The sequence below is a fragment of the Photinus pyralis genome, unplaced genomic scaffold (genome assembly GCF_008802855.1).
Source record: "Photinus pyralis isolate 1611_PpyrPB1 unplaced genomic scaffold, Ppyr1.3 Ppyr1.4_LG6, whole genome shotgun sequence".
Classification (NCBI taxonomy): domain Eukaryota; kingdom Metazoa; phylum Arthropoda; class Insecta; order Coleoptera; family Lampyridae; genus Photinus; species Photinus pyralis.
The window spans coordinates 21,772,843-21,788,234 of record NW_022170663.1 but is presented as its reverse complement, the minus strand read 5'-3'; the positions used below and the strand labels follow the sequence as shown (position 1 = coordinate 21,788,234).

The following is a 15,392-nucleotide window of genomic DNA, read 5'->3' as shown; positions in this document are numbered from 1 at the left end:
TGGTTCTCCAAAAAAATGACAGTGATTCTCAACCAAATATAATTGATATGTAGGTACTTGCAATTAACTTAAAGTTGAGACACGGGGGGATCCATACTATATTATGGAATTCTTACTTACAACCTTTCCGTAAAGTGATCATCTTCAACTTCCTCGAAAAAGGTTAAAATGAACCATAATGTTGCCACGGGCAGCTAAACTGGAACGTATATAACAGGGAAAGAAATCACTTAAAACACCATTGACTTAACGTCGAACACTCACTGAGGTTAAGTGGAAGAGCAGCACCTGCGTGTGCTGAAATTCGTCTCTGACCATATCAAAAAATGATATAAATGATAAAAATCCGAATAGGAAATTTTATCCAGAAAATGTATGCTCCGTTTCGTCATTAACCATGAATACTTGAAAGTAGTTGAAAACGAAACATTGGGATTATGGAAGAGAATGTTTGGGCAGAATACGAATGTAATATCCACGTCATCTTTCAATAACAAACAACAAAATTGCTCAAATTACACCTTGTAATACTTTGCATTATTCTTATCCGAGTGCTTCGAAAGATAACGATTATCACTAAACCGTTTGATAAAGAAACCTTCTCAAATTTGACCGACTTCTTATATAATGTGAGGAACATGTTCGAATTGGAAGGAAAAGTCGCGTTAATTACTGGAGGAGCGTCTGGAATCGGTTTGTCTATCGTTAAGGAGTTGATGGCCAATGGTTTAAAGGTTGGTAAATCCACTTGCTCTTCTATATTCCCGATTAGGCCATTACAGTGGTGGATTTTAATGAAACCGCCGGTGACAGAGTTGGTCAAGAAGTTATTGAGGAGTTTGGAGCCAATAGAGCCATCTTCGTTAAAGCGGATGTTGGAAATGTGACCGAGTTTAAAGGTGAGACTCTCACTTTGGAATCTGTTGTATTGCTTTCATTGTCAATGGTAAAATTAACATTGACGTAATTTGAATTTAGGCGCCTTCGAAGCAACTGTGGAGAAGTTCGGCAATTTGGACATCGTGATTAACAGCGCTGGAATATTTAACGAAATAGAATGGGAAAGAATGATTAAAACGAACATTGTAAGTGCTTGTAGAAACGGATGGAGAGATGGAAACCTATTTTATTCTAGAATGGAACTATACACGGATGTTTATTGGCTCTAGATTACTTACAAAGGTACAGGCGTGCCATAGAAGGCGTGATTATTAATATATCGTCGATTATGGGACTGCAAACTGCCGGACATACCCCGTTTTATAACACGACGAAGCACGCCATTGTGGGACTGGGCCGTTCGCTTGGTCTACACGGACACTACGAAAGTACTGCGGTTAAAGTCATTACCATTTGTCCAGGATGTACTGCAACGCCGCTTTTGTTGGAAAATATGGAAGAGCGATTCAGCAAAAAACAAATCGAAATGCATACCGAGGTGATGAAGAAATTCCAATTACAGTCGTAAGGATGTTAGTAGATTAACTATCCGCAATTATTAAATTTCTTGTGATAGGGCTAATAACGTTGCGAGGGAGCTTACTGCAATAATAAAACATGGTCAGAGTGGATCCGTGTGGCTTATTGAAAATGACGAACCTGCCTATCAAGTTGAAACGCCTCATTACAGCGATATGAGAGTTCCACATTCGTGAACCATCGGAGGCTACCAAATATGATTGTTCGCAATTTGTTTGCAAATAACAACATTGTGTCACTAATTTTTAATGTGTTTTATTACAAAAACTATGTTGAATTGTAAAGCAACAGTTAAGCCTTGTTCAACGTGGTGGTTGTTTACAATTTTTAAATTTTTTGTAGCACTCGGTGTCCACAAGCACCCTCTTGATGCAAAATTGCAAGTAGATCTCTTTAATAGTTTGTAATTAAATCAATACGCTACGACGCTACTTCAAATACATAACGGGGCAATTAACAACAAATGGTAACCCGACGGAAACTACAACGCGATGGAACAATTGTTCATAAATACATTTATTGTTTGTGCACCAAGAGCTCTCGATGCTTTCCGCTTACGGCTGTCAATCCAAATAAAATTGGCGCTGCGCTCCGCACGGACCGACTATAGAATCATCGCTGAGTTACGCCGTGAAAATTTGCAACTTTATTGTTTCCTTTTTTGGAAATGACGGTGCCTATGTTCCAAACAGTAACAAAACAAGTCAGATTTTCGCACTCACTAGCTGTTTAACAAAGTTAATTACACATACAAGTTAGCGCGTAATTATTGGATGAACGTCAACAAAAAAGGACGAAATAATAATTCACGGAGTGTGCGAATGTATAGAAAAACGGAAAGCCAATGACCTTACGATTGACGAACGACCTGTAGGCATCTGCTGCACTTTTCCGTTCGCCTTTTGTTAATAAATTAAACAACATGGTGACCGCTTGGTCGATAAAATCCGCAATCCCTCGGGATTCCGCTCCATTTACATACGGGATTAATCCCTCAAAAATGCTGCGGGATCCCAGTATTTCGGGATCCTATGAGCCCAGTACTGCATCCCTAGATCAGATATAAACACAAAACAAAAGAATGGGATTATTGAGAAGACGGCATAAAATATATTCAAATGACGTTAAAAAGCAGATACAAAATTTTGTTCGAAAACGAGTTGTGGAATCAGTAGCGGTAAAAATAAATGTAACGTAATTTCAAGAAACTAATTTACAATTCAAAAATAATTAAATATTTTCGTAAAACAAAACTAAAGGATTTGAAACGTAATTAAGCTAGTAGGCATGAATTTTTCGTAACGACAAAATTTGACGTACATAAAATCGTAGGTATCGAAACTCCACGTAGATATTTCACTAAGGACATCGAAGTAGATCGTAATATTCGAAACGTTCAATGTAGAAATCGAGGAGGACAAGAGAAAACCAAAAGAAAAATCCTAAAAGAAATATTCAATGTTAATTGATTGTTGCGTCATCTCAAAAATACATACCTAGCGGCTTTTAAAACTTATAAAATATTATCCACAAACGCGTCAATGAAGTAGGTCAACGATATTGCACCAAAACAACTTCAAAGAAATTTAAAAAGTAATAACGTACGACGCCGACGTACGCAGTTATGAATCTTTTCCACAGGTACAGCTTTGCTTATGTGGGGATGAATAATAGTTAAATTCAAAAAGATACTGTGCGTGACCTACAGTTGCAGAACAATGAACTACGAAATGAACTCTGTGGGGCTCCTGTTTTTGCGTACATCCTCGAGTAGCTACAGTATTATCGGATCGGTCGTACACCCCTCTAGCGTAACCAATGGGTAAATGGTCGGCGTATGAGCTGTCAAATTATGTGTAATTGCAAGTGGAAGTTCAACTCCTGCTTAAGGGTTAAAACGGTTCATTTGCCCCTCCTCGGACGCCAAATTTTATGCGAAAAACGTTCGGCAATCTACGCAAAACGGTGCCTTGGCAAATTTAATTTAAAACAACAGACGGTGGAAACGTCTGCGGAAATCTCGAGCGCCACCAGGAGATTATCAATCCTTGCTCCTGTCCAAGGTCGGTGGGACGGTCTCGGAATTTCGGAAGCTACATAACATTCAGACGGAGAACCAAAATAATGATTAGTGTTAAACACCTACCTTGAAATTAACAATGCGGTAAACATTAAAATCAAATACCAAATTCAACTCACCAAAATTGAAAATACAGAAGACCCTTTCTAATCACGTTCTTATCTTTTACAGAATTCCGCAAATTCGAATAGGGAAACTTTCCAAAAATCACGGTGAATCCGTATGATAACGCACAACATTAAAACTTCTCCCTGACATCCTAAAAATCTGGAAACCGGCTTCAAGATCTTGATAAATTAGCGCACTTCCAATGACTAATTATGCTTACTTAATTGGTCGGGTTGAAATTCCAAAATTAGTCCAGTTAATATGTATTGTTGATCGCAATTCTCGGGTCAAGCGAGAGGTTTGCTTATCTGCTGTTTTAAATTAACGGCGAGAAATTAAAATCTTCTAACAATTAATAAACAAAGCGGAAATAACAAAATATTAATTTTTCCAAATGACGAGAGCTTTCGGATGCTGAAAAAATAATGTAAATATCTCCACCGGAACGGTTACAAAACTGGTATCGTGTTTTTTACTATCGGCGGTTGAGAACGACAGAATACATTAACGCAATTAATTCAGAAGTCTATTGTCACGTCCTGTAACATCATTTGGTAATAATTAAGTCTAGAAGTTAGTCGTTTATGCGCCGCTTACTTTGCGCCTTTACGGAAAATAAGATATTTCAAAAATTAGCTTGAACCGGTCAGCTTTGCGTAGCCGCTGACTTTTTTATAAATAAATTTTTTCTTATGCAGAAATTAAGCACTAATTATTCTTACATTTTTTTGAGCTATTAGAATAATTTTTTTCTAATGTAGAAATTAGCCGTATTGAAATAAAATTTTGCACAGTGATAAGTATGAATTTATTGCAAAAATTAGATAACGCTTTGAATATTTAGATTTTAAACAAATTTGCTTATTAAACATAATGTTCCAATGAAACAAGATGTGGTCCCCAGATTGATAAACTAGAACTAATTTTAGGATTGATTAGGGAATTGGTTAAGCTTTAAAATGGAATATTGAAATAACTGCAGCATCATAGAACTTTTAAGCAAATGGCACCCTGGTAGAAGTGGTGTATGGCCGAAACGGTAATCTTTAAGGCCGTCCAGGAGGTGATTCACAAAAATATTAATAGTAGCTGTCCTAGGTTTGAGCCCTGTGGCACTCCCGAAGTAGCCCTGAAATAGTTTGAGTGGTATTCATGATAAGAGACTTTTAATCTATTGGAGATATATGAAGCAAAAAGCATTGGAAGTGGGCTATTGAAACTTATTAAATCCATCAGGATAGATAACTTCTATTTCACCACGACTATCAATAACCGGTGTAATACCTTCCACATGACGGGGAGTACGTTAATTAGCGATTTTTTTTTTACAAATCCGTGTTGAAATGCTGAAATTCATGATCTTAAAGGGGGCCATAGATGAGTATGTAATGCCATTTCAAACACCTTTGAAAGTCACACCGCTCTAGGTCGATTTTTTTGATATTACGTTATTATAATATTATATAACATATAATATTTCGCATGTTGCTTTATTTGAAAAACCTGCAATAAAAAGAGTACGAAAAAAGGAAGTCTAAGGTCAGGATGGAAAGACATGGGAAATTTGTTAAAGTAATTCTGAAAGGCGCAGGTCTTACTTCTCATCAGGGAGTAGACGAACATTGTTTAACCTTCGAAATACAGGTCAATAAAAAAAACGCCACAGGCTACCGAAATTCCTCATGATGAACTAAAGTCGAAGTCACGTCCTATGGCAAAATAAATATGTTTGTTTCGCACCACCACATTCAACTGACCAAAACCTCTTGTCTCGCCAAGCAACCGCCCACAGTTTAAATATTAGATTAAATTTTTATCGTGCAATATAAATAAATGGTCAAGGTTAGGTACAGTACATACACTTGAGTATCGCGAGGCGCACAATAGCCTTGGTTCGTTTGTTGTGCCCAGTAAATTTGGTACAAAAATGTCAGGTAAGCGTACAATGTTTATTGTTTTACCATTTTTCATTATCCATTAGATTAGGCATTTATGTTTTGACAGTGAACTGTGGCTCTCATTACTAACGGCATTTACTCAGTTTCGGTTGTTTAGAAACTTAATGTACATAAGGGACGTAGGTGCAGATTTTTTTTAAATTGAGGAGGAGGTACTTGCTAAGATTTGGGAATTTTTTGCAAATTCCAATACATAATCTGCTTTAATTTAGAGAACTGCAACTCCAATAAAGATAAGCCTTACCTTATCCTTTATGAGATGTTTATTTCACTTTGTCAGTATTTCTTGAATCAAATCAGTTTTGAATTGGTACACATTAAAGAAACGTCGACAACTTACCAGATATGAAAATGGACATTATGCAAGAAATATTTGTGGTGGCAGTAATTTCATTTTTTACCAGTCCTGCGCTGGCCGCTGGTCCTTTATCTGTACAACTAAGATCTACCTTATCTAAACGCAGATTACATCACAATACTATTGGTCAGCACTTTTTCTTGCAATACCGAATTTATCATAATACAGTTACTCGATAACGTATACAACATTTTAGCTGTACAAGGATTCGACACATTTGCTTTCTTCAGAGATCAATTTATGACATCAGCTTCTTAGGAGTTGGACCTTGCACCTTTATCAAGATTCTAGTGCAATTGTGTATTGTATTTCCAAATTTGACCCATTAGCTGAGAAGTTTCATCAATCTACTCGTATCTCATAATCAGCAAACTTTTCTATGACGCATGCTAGCTCCCCATTTATAAAATTGTGCAATTGTAATCGGAGTTCTGGAGTGTCAGAACCCCAATTCGTTACATGGCAATCATCTAAAGTATTATTGCTATTAATTGTTTGTTTGGGATTCTGGCGTGATTTTCAGAAGTCTCTAGAAGACCATTCCAGATCCTCCATAACCTGTAGATCCTCATGGAGACTGTTAAAGCTTTTTAAATGTTTTTAAGAACTCTGAAAGCTTTTAGAACATTCTTATAGAGCCAGGAAAAGGCCTTTGCAAGCCCTTACAAACTGTGAGACATGTTTTAAAGACACCCATTGATTTTCAAAGATTTTCAAAGCTGGTAAAAGGCCCTAGGCTTCTGCTGTAACAAATTTAATAGTTTTTGAATTTGATCGTTTCCGCTTTTATGCATTCTATTATGGGAAAAAACGCTCGAGCTAAAAGGAGAAAGCTGCGAAGTTTTAGTGGACGCGGCAGAAGAATGGCTGCTCTCAATGAGTGTATGCGTTTGATTCGCAAATACAGATACATGTACATTGTAATTACTGTAGTTAGCATAGGATGTAGGGTAATTGTTTTGTGTTAGCAACTTATCCCTTTATTAGGCTTTTATTAATTTGAATTGGCAACAGTTGAGGTAAGGACCTTATTTAGGAATAGGTAGCTTTGTTTATTTGTTATAGATAGCACATACGGAATGTTTTCGCATGTACGTAGAAGTTTCATTGCGAATGTCACTTCATTTACGTTTTAAAAACTACTACGAATTATGATGCAATCGCTTTGAGGAATTTCCTTTTAGCTAAACTAATGTTAGCATATTTTTATTACAGGGTGGATTTTATTATCTGTTAAAGGAATGTTAAAGATATAGTACTTAGTAGGGTGGAATTTTCCCCAGGTGTGGGTGGCTTTCATTGGAGATTAATATAAATGGAGTTTGGACAATTTAGGGTATCTAAGATGTGCATGCAGTTAGAGTGCTATGGAACTTTTCACATGTATTTATTAACAATTCCCAGGTGACTTCAAAGTTCAATCACGATATTTGTTATCGGCTTGTACGATGAGTCGGGGAGTTTGTTTTATGTGGGGGCGTAATATATTTGTTAGATTTGTTTGCAGTGACTATTTTTCGCGACTTCATTTGAATTTTTATGTTTTATGAAAACTGTTATGGAATGAATCTCAAAACCCTTAGCCAAAGCCGGGAGTCTGAACCGAAACCTTGCACATACCCCTATATTGTTGTTATGGTGAGGCAGATCATGCCCTAATGCAGCTGCCTGAGCTCTTAACCATTCACAAAAATGATGTATTCAGCCCTGTGATGATTTAGAAGCGTCAAGGTGCAGGTGCAGGTTATCTACCAGAAAAACGTTATTTTGCGTTAATTGTATGTTATGTTTAACGCTAGTGATATATCACAGGACTGATTTTGTGTATTCTTCGTACCGTGAGCCCTTGGTGTGAATGTCGGATCCGTTACGTAGCAGTCTTAATACATTAATTTCCGTGAAATGGTAGCGCAATAATTTAAATATCGATGTTACCTCACGATTATGAAATAGTATATTAAGATACAAGTGTATAATCAAGTCTTTAAAGCACGCGCAACGAGTTTAAGGGCACGACGCAAAGCGGAGTGCCTTTAACGTTGCAAGTGCTTTAAAGACCAATTATACACGTGTATCTTATAGTATTTTTTATTATACCTGCAGTATAATTTAAAAATAGGAAATACAATGAAGTCATATTGACGTTATACTCGAATACATGTCTAATTAAGTGGGCTGGGTGTTCGTAATTTCACGATTGCCATGGAAATGTCACTTGACGTTTGCTTATAAAAATCGTCGTCTTTGTGAATAAAACGATTTTCGTTGAAAAAGATAATACACCGTCCATTAAATCGCTTATCTAAACAAACGTTGGTAGGTGTAAAATCTCAATCCAGTAAAGCCTATTATCAAGCATATGAAAAGTTGTTTCCAAGGATGAATAGGAAGTTACTTACGAATAAAGTCTTAAATGCATCGATAATGCTGGCATATATGAAGGAAATGTCAAAGGTATTTAAATCTTCTATCTTTTGGTGCATTCATTCAAAACTTCACTTATTGCTGGGACTAAAAAGTGGAACAAATTTGGAAGCATTACGCGCGTTTGTAAAAGCTTCAACCAAAGGATAGGTACAAGCCAAAGAAATATTCTGCATTTACAGAAAGCGACTTAGGAAGATTTTTTATTTCACCCAGATGACAGTTCCAAAAGTCATACTTAAAGTATCGTTACTTAGCAACTTTAAAGCACGTGTGTTTTAAAGGCCCTTTTTCGCACGCATTTGAGTGTTTAAAACGGAGATTGTGATTCAGGTATAATAAAAAAGATATAATTCCCCGATGTCGTACGGGTTGAAAAATTGTAAAATGCAAATTAGAAAAGAAGTAAGGACGTAAGTGCGTACATATCCTGGAATGATTTCAATAGCTCTTTTCCCTCCTTATAATCAATCAAGTCCCTAGAGCTATTCTCGTGTTGGCCGATCCTTAAAGCGACACACAGACTAGACTTGATGGTCATGTGCCATGTACTTCCGTTAGCTTTGACGGAAGTTTTGATTTTTGGTTTTGAGTTGCGCAGTCGTTTCTCGACTAAGCTTGGATTATTATACGGTTTTTAACATTCAGATATCAAAAACTCGTAATGATTATTTTAAAGCTCCTTGAGCTCTCAGATTTTTCTTCAGATCCTTTAGATTGTTTGGTTTGTCAGACTGTTTTTCATTCTTCAAATTCAAATTCTTTGGATCTCTTTGGAATGTTTCGTGTAATAGGATTGTGCTAATTTTTTTAATCCTTCATGTCCTTCCTACGTTTCATATTCTTCGGTTTTTTCGATTATTTCTCATTTTTATGGATATTTGCTATTCTTTAGAATCGACCGCTTTAAAACCTTTGGAAGCTTCTCATGAATCAGATTGTTCAAATTTTTTTTCCTACTTTTTGGATTCTTCCGCTTCTTTAGACTGTTCTTGTTTCTCCTGTTATTAGGATTCTGTAAAGTCTGCGACTTATTCGGATACTTGATGCTGTCCAGTTTTATCCATTAGATTTTTCAGTTTTTTCAATTCTTTAGATTTCTCAGGTTCTTTGGGTTCAGTCGTTTCTTCGGATGTTTTAGGTTCTCCCCAATTCTTCTCATTTTTACATTTGTTCATTTTCTTCAAGTTTTTATGGTCCTTTGGATCTTTGGGTTTCTTCGAATCCTTCAAGTTCATTCTTCAGATTCTTAGGGATTTTCGAAATCTGCAGTTTTTCGAAATATTTCGATGTTTAGAACTTCTGCTGTGCTATTGTTTGCGTTTTGCCCGTCCGTCCGTCCGTCCGTCCGGCCCCACTTCTATCGTTTTGAACTACTTCTAGGGGAATGGTCCTACAGGCCTGGAATTTTTTGCAGTAGGTAGCCTATACCTTGAAGGTGTGCCAGACGGCCATCAAATTTCGCTGTCTAAAATGGGCCCCCCTCCCCACGAATTATTTCCTGAGATACTGAAAATAAGACGTGAAAGGTCTCAACGAAATTAACCATTGCCCTCCTCCTCGACCTCTTATCGTAATCGGGTATATTCCCTTATGCCTCAAGAACGGATTGTCGTAATAGGGTACTCACAAAGGGCGGTTGAGGCGTCTGCAAGAAATATATCCATTGGTGATGTCAAAACAAAACCTATTTCGGTTAAAAAAATGCGCTTTATCTGCACAAGAGTTGTGCACAATTGATACTTGTTTTCGTTTTTAGAGGAATTTTTCGAGAGAAATTCCTCTTGTGTGTCTTCCGCCCGTCTGCCCTACGATAGTCCCCGCGAACGAGAAGAGACCTTCGCCAATCGATTTCTACGAGATCAAGGATCAGTGCTATTGAATATGAGCCGGATTAAAGGTCATGTTTACGAATGCGAGTATCAAAAGTTCCCCTACTGAAAATCGTACGCGATTTTTCGTATTTTTATTTTATTTTCTAACTCTTCAGAACCGTAAAGTTTTTCAGAATCTTAATATTTTTTGAATTCTTTTGATTCTTCAGATGGGTGTTTCAGTTTTATAACCCCTGTGATGGCTTGTATATCGTGACTAAATACACAAACTTTGTTTGTGCAACGAAAGCATTAACATAAAAAAAACTCGTGGCTTGCGCTCGATTCACTATAGTTTCTAGGAAGTAATAAATAAAGAGCGAATGGATATTTTACTTGTAAAGCAAGTGCTTGGGGGGTCGGTCAATCACATTCTGTTCTAGAGTACCTTACTGGGTAGAAATGTTTAGGGGAAATGAAATGATTTCGTTGAGTAAAGATGTAAAAATGTGCAACAATATTCCTCTGTTAATGAACCTCAATTGTCAGAGTACTTTCAGGTAAGACCTTTCATGTATCATTTATTAATTGAATTAAATATATGCATGACGAGAATATTCTAGAATTATTTTGGAAATAAGGCAGGAAATATTCATAAATATGAAAAAAATGGCACTTTTGCCGTCAAAGAAAATTTTGCAATAGACTTAGACGGCATGAGGACCATTGGGTAGTAAATAGTTTCATTCATTTAAAGGTTACTTAAAACTAGAATTATTGGCTTTAACTTTATAGGAAATAACTTTAAAAAAATCAGCATACAATCGCGTTTTACTACCATCAAAATTATGCGGTAAATCGTGCAAAGTATATCATTATCAATTTTGCCGCAGGTCCAGGATACGCAACTCCACTAGACGCAATGACGAAAGGTCCACGCGAAAAGATTCTTTACGTGGTATGCGTTCAACCAAACAGTACGGAAGGCAAGCACGATCTCTTGGCTACGGTCGACGTAGATCCGAAGTCACCTACTTACTGCAAGATCATCCACAGAACGTACACCCGTTATCCCAACGATGAGCTTCATCACACTGGCTGGAATGTTTGCTCCAGCTGCCACAATGTTAAAGGATGCCATCACTCCTTGAAACGAGATAAATTAATCATGCCCAGCCTGACGTCAAAACGCATTTATGTTGTGGATACCGGTAAAAACGAAAGAGCTCCAGAAATACACAAGGTAACCTCATCTTCCCCATGTAATTAGTCGATGAGATCTCTTTTAGGTTATCGAACCAAGCGAACTAAGCGCTTTGGACCTGTCCTACCCGCACACCACCCACTGTCTGCCTTCCGGCGAAATCATGATTTCGACAATGGGTGATAATCAAGAGAATGGCAAGGGCGAATTTGTCCTAATCGACGCGAAGACGTACAAAGTGAAAGGTAAATTATTAGGCATTGCCACAGTTTTTAATTGCAATTACTAGGGACGTGGACCGATGGGAAAACCGCTAGTTTTGGTTACGATTACTGGTATCAGCCTTTCCACGACGTCTTGATTGCGTCGGAATGGACTTCACCGAAGGTCTTCAAGCGAGGCTTCTCCTTCGATGACGTCGCAACTGACGATATTTACGGCAAGTCGATCAACGTTTACTCGTGGAAGACACGGCAACTGAAACAGGTGATCGATCTTGGAAGAGACGGCTTTGCACCACTCGAAACGCGCTTCTTGCACAATCCCAGAGAAAGCCAAGGTTACGTTGGATGCGCCGTCACCGCTAACGTCTTCAGGTAATTGCTCATTGTGCAAACCCCAATTAATGAAAAGTACCGCAGATTCTACAAGAAGGACGATGGGACTTGGGATACGCATAAGGTCATCTCGGTACCGCCGAAGAAGGTTTCCGGCTGGGTCGGGGAGAACATGCCAGGACTAATGACCGACATAATAATCTCTCTGGATGATAAGTACCTTTACTTCAGCAATTGGTTGCACGGAGATGTAAGGCAATACGATATCACTGACCGTAAAAACCCAAAACTAACGGGTGCGTCAACCCTGCTGTGCGACTAATGATTACCGCGATGATTGTAGGCCAAGTGTTTCTGGGAGGCTCAATTTTGAGCGATTCGAAGATAACTGTCGTGGAAGACCAAGAATTGTCCTCTCAACCCGATCCCGTATTCATAAAAGGTAAACGCCTGTATGGATCGCCGCAGATGCTGCAGTTGTCTTTGGATGGTACACGCCTGTATGTTACTTCGAGCTTATTTTCCGCGTGGGATCGCCAGTTTTACCCCGATATGATCGAAAAGGGGGGATTTATGGCAAAATTAGATGTCGACGTTAAAAACGGCGGGATGTCGCTAGACAAGGATTTCTTGGTAGAGTTTAATGGCGAGCCGGACGGTCCTCTGTTGCCTCACGAAATGCGGTATGTACGCTGGTTGAACCTAATGCTTAAAAATTGAGTCACTTGATTGCAGCTACCCTGGTGGAGACGTAACATCCGATATTTGGCTAGTGGACGAGTGTTAAAAGATGTATATTCTGGTGATTGTTGCTATGTTACTTGTCGATGGTTATGAATTTGATTTATTAAAATTGTAAAGCATAACAGAAATATGGATATTTTGGTATTTTTGTATATATAAAATATTACAAAAATGAGTATAATTCTTGTTTGAATTGTAATTTCAAAAAAACTGTTCAAACAATCAAATTTCATGGAATTCTCTTCATTTTAGTTGCACGGCCAAGAATTGCAAGTGTATTTTTTCGAATTTTCAAAAGACTAATTTCAGATTCGTGATTTTCATATTCAAAAACTGCCAAATACCAAATTTCGTCGAAATCAGAATTTTTTCGCAGCCCCATGTAGGGCTGCCCCCTTTCTAGGTATGAATTTTGAAAAAAATTTTGCAAAATCGGAAAGGGCGTACTTCAAAATCTATTGAAAGACCTGCCACAAGTATTTGTAACTCTACCACAGAAGTCCACCACTTTTTTGAGAGTGGCGCCCAAACGAAACACGCTGGACCCTCGGTGGATTTGGAAAAAATGCTTGTTTTAATCCCCTTTACTATCAATTGTTAGCGCATTTTTTAAGAATTAAAAAAATGAGCTATTGTTTGCGTTTTGTTCGTCCGTCCGTCCGTCCGGACCCACTTCTACCGGTTTGAACTACTTCTAGGGAATGGTCCTAGAGTCCTGGAATTTTTTGCAGTAGGTAGCCTATACCTTGAAGGTGTGCCAGACGGCAGTAGGTACCCTATACCTTGAAGGTGTGCCAGACGGGGATCAAATTTTGCTGTCTAAAAGGGGGGCCTGAGATGCTGTTTTTGAAAGTAAAACGTGCATAACTTTTACATACGACAACCAATTGGTCTCAGATTTTGCATACGCATGCCTTTAGTGGTGCCAAGTTAAACATTAGAAAATGAGGGGGGGGGGGGGTAAACACATGTTCTACCCTTCATGGTATTCTAATGAAAGGTTTCATCGAAATAAATTGGTTTGTACAAACTATAACTCTCCCGTGCGACTCTTTTTCAAGATCAGTGAGCGACGGGGCCTGAGGGGGGCAGGCGTTAAAAATTTATTTTATCTCTCATTGTATTCTAATTACAGGTCTCAACGAAAGGAAACGTTTTCTACCAACCACTGCCCTTCTTTCTGTCCTCTTATCAAAGTACGGGGTGGAGGGAGAGGGGGGGAGTGGAACAACTAGTTTTATCCTTCATGGTACTCTAATGAAAGGTATTAACGAAAGGAATTAATTTCTACCAACCATAGCCCTCCTACCCGACCTCTTATCGTGATCGGGTATATTCCCTTATACCTCAACAACGGATTGTCGGAAGAGGGTACTCACAAAGGGTGATTGAGACGTCTGCACAAGAGTTGTGCACCATTTATACTTGTTTTACATACTTATATGCAACACCCTGTATCTCTATTCCGTGGTGTCTTTAACCTAAAATTTGGCGTTTTAGAAATAGAGTATTTTGGGTATTTGACGTTTATAGTAGAAATTGGTTTTGACTTTCATGGTATTCTAACTATAAAAGTATCACCTAAAGCAGTTGTTCTATCAACTACCCCCATTCCCCCTTATCCATTATCAGAATGGAGAGTTGGGAGGGAGGGGGTACTGGTTTTACCCTTCACGGTACTCAAATGAGAAATCTCAACGAAAATAATTACTTTCAACCAACTAAAGTCCTTCTCTCCGATCCTTTATCGTGACCGGTTATAATCCCTCAAATCATAAGAGCGAAGTGTCGGAAGAGGTACTTATCAAGGGCGATCTGGAGAAAATACATCCATTGATGAAGTCAAAAGTTTAAGAGCGAATATCTCGAAAACGACGTGTCGGAGAGGAGCGTAATCACAAAGGCAAAATGAATCCTCTGGACGAGACATATTTATTGATGAGGTACTCATAAACGGCAAGTGGACCCTGGAAGTAAACGGCGTCTGTTTGGTAACCAAAACTTTCAGTACAATTATCTGGAAACTCTCAAAGGCAGGTTCGTGATGTTAGCACGACCATTAAAAAGCACTAACGACAGTACGTGGATTACATCATGTAGTGCTGTCGTTGTGCTCTTAGTGATTTATAATTTGCATCAATACGATCAGCTGTTTCCAAGAAAACGACAGACACTTTAATCGTCCACATTAACTTTTTAAACCGATCGGAAAGGAGACAATCTTTTGCTAAGCTTCAGAGACGTGTTTACGATTTTATTTAAATTTCGAAATCTAAATTTGATATTCTTACGCCATCTAGGTATTGTAATTCTTTAGTTTACATGTAAGTTATCCTGTAGTAAATTTGTTATATCCTAATCCTTATTTTCGGCACCAGAGGACAGCTGAATGTTATACGATCTCTTTTACAAACAGTTCCTATTTTCGCCGGCCGAGGTTGTGCAGATTTCTATCTTTCTTTTAATTTGGTTTCCCGTGTGGTTAGGCACCCATCGGGCGCGTCCCCGGGTGGCGGATAGGGGAAAGCCCATACAGACACTTGAATGATCGTACGTGACTCGTGCTTCGGTGTGGGTAGTGACGATTATAAGTGGCTCGTCGGGGCTAAAACCCAGACTGGTAGCGACGAAGGTCGTCGCCGCGGACCAACCTCCCAAGTCAAGGT

General features: G+C 38.3%; 2 protein-coding genes across 2 annotated transcripts; both read left to right on the top strand.

Annotated features, from left to right (window-relative positions):
• Nucleotides 1–51: 51 nt before the first annotated feature.
• LOC116174441 (15-hydroxyprostaglandin dehydrogenase [NAD(+)]-like) lies at nt 52–1,731 on the top strand. The gene is made up of 5 exons (XM_031492361.1): nt 52–734; nt 773–899; nt 979–1,085; nt 1,136–1,464; nt 1,517–1,731. The coding sequence occupies exons 1-5, from the start codon at nt 639–641 to the stop codon at nt 1,653–1,655; spliced, it is 798 nt and encodes a 265-aa protein (XP_031348221.1). The 5' UTR covers nt 52–638; the 3' UTR covers nt 1,656–1,731.
• Nucleotides 1,732–5,446: 3,715 nt separating this feature from the next.
• On the top strand, nt 5,447–12,854 carry LOC116174723 (methanethiol oxidase-like). Its single transcript, XM_031492692.1, has 7 exons — nt 5,447–5,601; nt 11,115–11,464; nt 11,511–11,670; nt 11,715–12,021; nt 12,067–12,278; nt 12,326–12,665; nt 12,718–12,854. The coding sequence occupies exons 1-7, from the start codon at nt 5,595–5,597 to the stop codon at nt 12,767–12,769; spliced, it is 1,428 nt and encodes a 475-aa protein (XP_031348552.1). The 5' UTR covers nt 5,447–5,594; the 3' UTR covers nt 12,770–12,854.
• Nucleotides 12,855–15,392: the final 2,538 nt, after the last annotated feature.